The following is a 7,978-nucleotide window of genomic DNA, read 5'->3' on the forward strand; positions in this document are numbered from 1 at the left end:
TCTTTAAACACAGGGGCACTTGGGTGGCTCAGTCACTTGAGCATCCGACTTCGGCTCAGGTCATGATCTCGCGGTTGGTGAGTTCGAGCCCCGCGTCGGGCTCTGTGCTGACAGCTCAGAGCCTGGAGCCTGCTTCGGATTCTGTGTCTCCCTCTCTCTCTGCCCCTCCCCCGCTCATGCTCTGTCTCTCTCTCTCTCTCTGTCAAAAATAAATAAACATTAAAAAAAATTTAAACACAGAGGAAAGGGGAGATTCACGTGTGTTATGCTTGGTGACTGAATTCTCACCCCAGCCCGTTTTCATGTAATTTAGAAGACAGAAGCCATGGTGGGCTGGTGACTGTTCCAGTCTCATTTTGGATGCCTTATATTTTCAGCCTATTGATAGTGGCTACAAAGTTCAGTTCATTGACTTATTTGTTCATTAATAAGTATTTCTCAGTGTCCCAACCCCATTCTCATTAGCCTGTGTGAGTGTTTTGAATATGGTAGATGTTTTTATTTTTTATCCAAATTGATAATCAGCTGACATTAATGTTCCAGTTTGAACAAAGGACGTGATATGAATAACCTTGTAAGAAAACATTCATTATGTATTCTTTCAAGCTTCCCAGGGGAAGTCCTGGTAATTATAATGCAATTTATGCTTTATAAAGAAATCAGCCATTAATACCTCCTTCTAAACCATAAATGATTTTTTTCTCTCCCCTGAGCTATCTGGTTATAAACTTCTTACCCCTTTTGTTCTTCCTTTTCAACCCATAACTTCTCTGTAACAGATTAACTAATTAGGGTTAAATAAAACCCCTCAGTCGTTTTTGTGGTGATTGTGCAAATGAGGTTCATCTATAAGCCAGGAGCCAGAGCAGCTGGTAAGCTCATCATCTCCAGTTTGTGGTGTCTTTGACGAAGGACTTTTGGCTAAGTATTTAGGAAGTTGAGGCACTGAGGGAACTGCTCTGGAACACTGTGTTGGGGTGAATTGGGTTTAGAGATCTGTTTTTTGCTTTTTTGGTTGTTGTTAAGGTCACTGATTTATTTCTTTAAAAGATATCCCAGCACAATTTGAATATCCCCTTAACTTGGTCCAAACACTAATAATATTAGTAAGTTTGGATTCTGTGTGCTTTTTTTTTCCTTTACCTTTTTTTTTAAGTTTATTTATTTTGAGAGCGAGAAAGCAAGCACCAGTGGAGGAGGGGCAAAGAGAGAGACGGAGAGGGAGAACCCCAAGCAGGTTCCATGCTGTCAGCAAGGAGCTTGATGCAGGGCTCGATCTTACAAATCGTGAGATCATGACCTGAGCTGAAATCAAGAGTTGGATGCTTAACCGACTGAGCAACCCAGGTGCCCCTCTTTTCCTTTATCCTCTTTTAATGAAAGTGTGAATTAGGTATGAAATGGCTTAGTAAAACGTGAGGGTAAGGAGCTAGGGTCCTGGTTAAGGTAAGGTTAAGACCAAATAATTGGCCATGGGCCTTCATGATGATCTTTGATGAGCAGCTGGCAGTGATTGGCCTTATATATTTTTTCTCCTCTACAGTGGCAAGCTAGCAAGAGGCTTGAGCATTTTGTAGGGTATAAATAAAAATGCATTCATTGAGCTGAAACTCTTACTCATATCTTCTCTTTTTGAAGGTGCACTTACAGAGTGCTATGATGAACTGGGAAACAGATACCAGCTTCCAGTCTATTGCTTGGCACCACCAATCAACATGATCGAGGAAAAGAGCGACATAGAGACTCTGGATATTCCTGAGCCACCACCTAATTCTGGATACGAATGTCAGCTCCGTTTGCGCCTTTCCACAGGCAAAGACCTCAAACTTGTGGTCCGCAGCACAGACACGGTATACCACATGAAGAGGAGGCTACATGCAGCAGAAGGAGTGGAACCGAGTAGTCAGCGATGGTTCTTTTCTGGCAGACCTCTCACAGACAAAATGAAGTTGGAAGAGCTGAAGATCCCAAAGGACTATGTTGTACAGGTTATAATGAGCCAGCCTTTGCAAAACCCAACACCAGTGGAGAACTGATTGGTCCTATTGGCTGGTCCCCAGGTCCCTCCCACCCCTTTTTATTGTTGTTGTCATTTCCTACTCTATGGCGTGAAATTTATTTTCACTGCTCTGAATTCCGTATGAATGGATTTAGTTCTGAGGAATTACCAGTGAAAAATTCCATCTGTGATGGAGACCAACAAAAATAATTAATAAAACACAAAGAGCCAGCCTTTGAGACTCATGTAATTACAGTTTCTAATTTGTAAGGCAGTTAAAAAATAGATAACCATTTATTTTAAAATAGCCAACAACAATGTAATGACTGTATTTAAACAATTTGGACTGTAAATAGAATGTTATGTCCATGAAGAACAGCACCAAGCACCTTGTGAATACAGAATCAAAAAAAAAAAAAAAATAGATTCAAGAAATCATCAATAACAGTTATAAAACTTGAGCTTTTTAAAATGGAAACTGAAAAGAGCAGTATTCAAGGTTCACTTCTATTCTGGTCTTGATTCTTTGCTCAATAGTATTTAGCCATAAAGGAGTAGAGACTGGCAAATTGTGTTTTAGTATTGCTTTCCCCATCCCCATATCTTGAGCTCCTTATTTACATTCACACTAAATTTTGGTGCCTTCCAACACATTGGTGGCAGGCACCCTTCTGGAACACTAGGCAATAATTTAGTGCGGTCAGATCTCTGATTTTCAGCTGATACTCACTTGAAAAGTCACTTGTCCATTTGCTGCATAGATATTTTGAAATGTCTCTATGATGAAGCTGTTTTTATATCCAGGCTTAGAAGGTCACTACAATGTAATACCTTCAATTCATCTACTACTGTGCTTGGGACTTTTCAGCATGTTCCCCCAAATGCACTGGGCCAGGGAATGCAAGGAATCAAGGGCAAGTGTTCCCACTATAAGATAATAAGGTAAATTCTCTCTTCTCCCCCACTCTGCAGGAAGGGTGTAAGGAAAACCCATTGTATCTGTGCCTGGGAGAATTGTGCCTATTTTCAGTCTTTAAGAGAAAATTTCAACTCCTAATTTACTAGTATGTTTACGGACATCGCTTAAACATCAGCAGTGAGACCAAATGATGAAATATTGCTTTATATGTTAGTGCTTTCCAGTTCACTGTTACCTCTACTTGTGGTGGATAACAATTTTCCTCTCTCATCTTTCCTAGCAAAGAGTCCAGTTAAGAACCATCTGCAGATTAGATGAGAAGACAAAAAAATCTGATGAGAGCGCCTGATTCTCTCATACTATGACTGGAATAAAGCTGCCAAGGGTTATATTTAATTTGGAGCCTTTTCGAAGTTCCACAAATGAGAAGGGGGCTATCCCATAATCACTGTAGCCCCGAGCCTCGGTGAGATGGCAAGGTAGAGGCAGGAAGGTGCTTATACTGCTCTCCCTGGAAAATGATCAGACCTCCACACCTATTTGGATGAGAAGCACTATTATTATTAATTTTAACGGCAAAATGAAACTGCTAATTAAATGTAAAGTTTAAAATGGCATTAAATTTCCTATAGCCTGATTAGATATAATATCTGTAATTGTAACTTCTGTTTCTGAGAGCTTTACTTCCCTTTCTTTATGCAATCATCTTAAAGATTGTGGCTACATTTAATTTAGGATTGCTAATAATTGAATCTAAATTCAAGAGATGATAGCAGCGTTCATTCCGAAGGAGTATTTTGATATTTGAAGGTAGAGGTTTGAGGGTATTTGACTGTAACGCCCTGTCATCGAAGAGTTTCGTTGTCATTTGTGTGCCACATAGACTAATAGCAACATCTCTCAAAGTCAGACAACTGGAAAAGTGTTCAAACCTATTTTTCTTAAGTTACATTGGGTGATATCATCAATAATCTATGGTTGGTAAGAAGTTTTCTTGTTTGTTTAGAATTTGAGCTCTCAAGAATTTATTTTGTTTTAAAGGAAAATATACTTTGCATAACAATTTTCTGGGCATGTTTAACCTGGATGAGAAAACCATGGTGCTGTTTAATGTAAATAGATTGATATAAGATTGGACCAATACTTGATGTGTACAATTTTAGTATGTAGGGTTTTTGTGCTTTTTTAAAAAAAAAAAAAAGTTCAATTTTTCTCTTTGTCTTGGCTTTTATTCTGGGTTTTTGTTATTCTCTACAGAAGGGTAATCTGCCTCATTCTAATGAACCTCTCAGAAGGTTTTTCTTCTTTTGAAAAACCTTACCTCAATAAATAACAAGTTCATTATCACCAGACTTTGGCTCTGCTATGCCAAACCATACATGGTCATTTATAGATATGCTTTATCTTTCACGTTGAAATCTTGGTCTAAAGTAGGCTGTTGTGTTTTTTCTTTTTTTTTTTTTTCCTCTCTTTTAGAGCTAGAGTGTGAGTAGGGGAGAAGGGCAAAGAGAGAGAATCTTAAGCAGCCTCCATGCTCAGTGCAGAGTAGCAGAGCCTGACACGTGGCTCATTTCCATGACCCTGGGATTGTGACCTGAGCCAAAATCAAGAGTCAGATACTCAACTGACTGAGCCACCCAGGCACCCCAGCTGCTGCTGCTGTTTTTTTGTTTTGTTTTTTTGTTTGGTTTTGTTTTTTTGAGTCATAATTCAGAACTCATAATTCCGTTTTCTAGAAACTGAACTTTCTTACCCGTTTGCATCAAAGTGGCAGGTTTTGATAATTATTTTATTTTTTAATTTTTTAATGTTTATTTATTTTTGAGAGAGACAGAGCACAACCATGGGAGGAGCAGAGAGAGGGAGAGGGAGACACAGAATCTGAAGCAGGCTCCAGGCTCTGAGCTGTCAGCACAGAACCCGACACGGGGCTCAAACCCATGAACCGTAAGATCATGACCTGAGCTAAAGTCCTATGCTTAACCAACCGGGCCACCCAGGTGCCCCTAATACCAGGCACCCCAATTAATCTTTTATTCAAAAAAGGTGATAAATACACATGGAGGGGAAATCCAAACATACCAAAGTAATCTATCCATTCCCTAGATATAACAACTCTTACCACTCTTCTGGGTATCTTTAAAGATGCTCTATCACAGCAGTTCCTCAACTTGAGCATGCATCAGAGTTACCTAGAAGGCGGGGTGCCTGGGTGGCTCGGTCGGTTGGGCTTCCGACTTCGGCTCAGGTCATGATCTTACGGTCCGTGAGTTTGAGCCCCGCGTCAGGCTCTGTGCTGACAGCTCGGAGCCTGGAGCCTGTTTCAGATTCTGTGTCTCCCTCTCTCTCTGCCCCTCCCCTGCTCGTGCTCTGTCTCTCTCTGTCTCAAAAATAAATAAAAACATTAAAAAAAAATTTTAGAATTACCTAGAAGGCATATTAAAACACACATTGCTGGACTTTTCTCTTGCGAGTTCCACATTAGTTCTGAGTGGGGCCACAGTAATTTGGTTTTCTGAACATTCCCAGGTGCTATTGTTGCTGGTTGAGATTCACACCGTTAGAACCACTGTTCTGGTGTACCTTGAATACATTCACCCACCCTACCCTGTTTTTTCTGTAAATATGCATAAATACATACACTATTCTGCACCTTGATTACTCTTTAAAATGATGAATCTTGGATCTGCATCATCCCTCTTATTCTACTGTCTGGGGTACCAGTTATTTCAGACTAAATTTGGTCAGTTTGGCTATTTGCAATCTTGCTGCTGTAAACCATGCTGCCGTGAAATGTCCTTCTCTAGAGTTATGTCTTGGTGTCTATGTATGTCTATAGAATGCACTCCTGAAGAGAGAATTGCTAGATCGAAGAGTCTGCACATTTAGAGAGTAGAAGCACAATTGCCCTCCAGGTAGATTTTACCAGTTTAACACTAGAGCAATATGACTGCTTTTGTTTTCCTATGTACCCTAACCAACATTTTGATCTTTGACAATCTAAGTGAAAATCTGTGTCCTGTGGTCCTACTTTGTATATTTTCTTTGAAGTTTAGCATTTTACTCTAGGCCTTTTTTTCCCCCCTGCAAATTGTCTGTTTGCTCATATTTCTGGTGCATTTTGGTCCTTATCCTCTTGATTTGTAAATATTAAGGGAATTAGTCATTATCTATCCTGTATTACCATTTGTTTTTGGTTTGGGTAATTTACCATGCACACATTTGAAGTTTTCCTTGGTTGGATCTATCAGTCTTGTGGTTTATGGCTTCTGGGTTTTCTTCTTTACTTCAGAAGGTCTTACTCACCTGGATTATAAAAGTTTTTTTTCTCATGTTTTTAATATGTTTTATGGTTTCATTATCTGGAATTATTTTGGTGCAAGGAATATAGTAGCTGCCCAGATTTATTTCTTTGTTTTTGTAGGTAGCTAGTTAATCCCACTTTTCCTGATACTACTTACTGAATAATTTTCATTGTTCTTTTTCCCATTGATGTGGGAAAAATCACTCTTATTTTATGGCTTTTTAAGTTTGTTAGAGTGTGTATGTGCATGAGTGGGGGGCGGGGGGCAGAGAGAGAGGGAGGGAGAATCCTAAGCCAGCTCCACACACAGTGCAGAACCTGATGCCAGGCTCGATCCCACGAACCATGAAATCATGACCAGAGCTGATATCAAAAGTCAGTTGCTTGGCGTGCCTGGGTGGCTCGGTCATTTAAGCATCTGACTTAAACTCAAGTCATGACCTTGTGGTTTGTGAGTTCAAGCCCCACATTGGGCTCTCCCCTCTTGGTGAGGAGCCTACTTCAGATCCTCTGTCTCCTTCTCTCTGCCCCTCCCCTGCTCATCCTCTCTCTCTCAAAAATAAATAAACGTTAAAAAAAAAAGTCAGTTGCTTAACTGGCCACCCAGGCACCTATTTATTTATTTATTTGCTTGCTTATTTGTTTGTTTATTAATTACAGAGAGCACAAGCTGGGCAGGGGCAGAGGGAGAGAGAGAATCTCAAGCAGTCTCCATACCCAATGCAAGAGCCCCACACCACTGAAATCATGACTTGAGCGGGAATCAAGAGTCTGACACTTAACTGACTGAGCCACTCAGGTGCCCCTTTTCACGGTTTTTAAGACTATACTTTTTTAATGGTCTAATTGAACTATATAATTAGCAAATATATCTGTGTCTGCCTCCAACTTTCAAATGTTATGATTTAACATTTTTATTTACAGAAAAGAAAGAAGAGTGTGGCTGATAACCTCCCTTGCAGTAACTGGCCTCCTGTGATTTCTGTTCTCTGGTTCTGTGAAGGGTGTTCACGTAGGTAGCCCCATTTTGGCAGGTGTCGGCAGAGGTGATTTGGCCTTTTCTAGTCTCTGTCTTTGGCATGAGGCAAGTGATCACACAAGAGGGCTAAGGACTAGTGGAAGAGAAATGATTTCACTTTGCTTAGCTTCCTCTAAAATTCTTTCCTCTCGCGGCACCTGGGTGGCTCAGTTGGTTAAGCGTCTGACTTAGGCTCAGGTGGTGATCTCACGGTTCGTGAGCTTGAGCCCCGCATCGGACTTTCTCCTGTCAGCGTGGAGCCCACTTTGGATTCTCTGTTTCCCTTTCTCTCTGCCCCTTCCCCACTCACACTTTTTCTCAAAAATAAATGAAAATTAAGCATAAGATGATTTCCTCTGTATAGCTGATACAGTTTGTGGAGGAACCCATACTGTGGTGCTGGGTTCCGGGGCTGACACTGTAGTCCTCTCCCCAGCCCAGCCTGCTGTTCTCCTGCACTGCAAGTGCGGCCGCTCTGCCCATTGCTTAGGTTCCCTGAACAGCACGTGTTTTGCTGACCAAGGAATTCTAATCTAACTATGACACAGAATATAGTGTGTTAACCACCACCCAAAAAATACGTAAATGTACTTGGTCCAACCGGACACAGTGGATTAGCTCACTGTGGAAATAAACTTAATCGAAGCATCTACATACACATTTTTATTCTGTTATTATTTTTTTATTTACTTTTTTACATTTATTTATTTTGAGAGAGAGGGAGAGAAGGAGAATCCC

General features: G+C 40.5%; 1 protein-coding gene across 1 annotated transcript in view; it reads left to right on the forward strand.

Moving 5' to 3' along the window:
* The window catches only part of UBTD2 (ubiquitin domain containing 2), a 62,416-nt gene extending 58,279 nt beyond the window's left edge, over positions 1-4,137 (forward strand). Inside the window, exon 3 of the mRNA XM_027034502.2 lies at positions 1,639-4,137. Coding sequence (XP_026890303.1) covers positions 1,639-2,036 — 398 coding nt within the window. The 3' untranslated portion in view covers positions 2,037-4,137. The remainder of the gene's footprint in view (positions 1-1,638) is intronic.
* Positions 4,138-7,978: the final 3,841 nt, after the last annotated feature.

Source organism: Acinonyx jubatus, chromosome A1 (assembly GCF_027475565.1).
Source record: "Acinonyx jubatus isolate Ajub_Pintada_27869175 chromosome A1, VMU_Ajub_asm_v1.0, whole genome shotgun sequence".
Lineage (NCBI taxonomy): Eukaryota > Metazoa > Chordata > Mammalia > Carnivora > Felidae > Acinonyx > Acinonyx jubatus.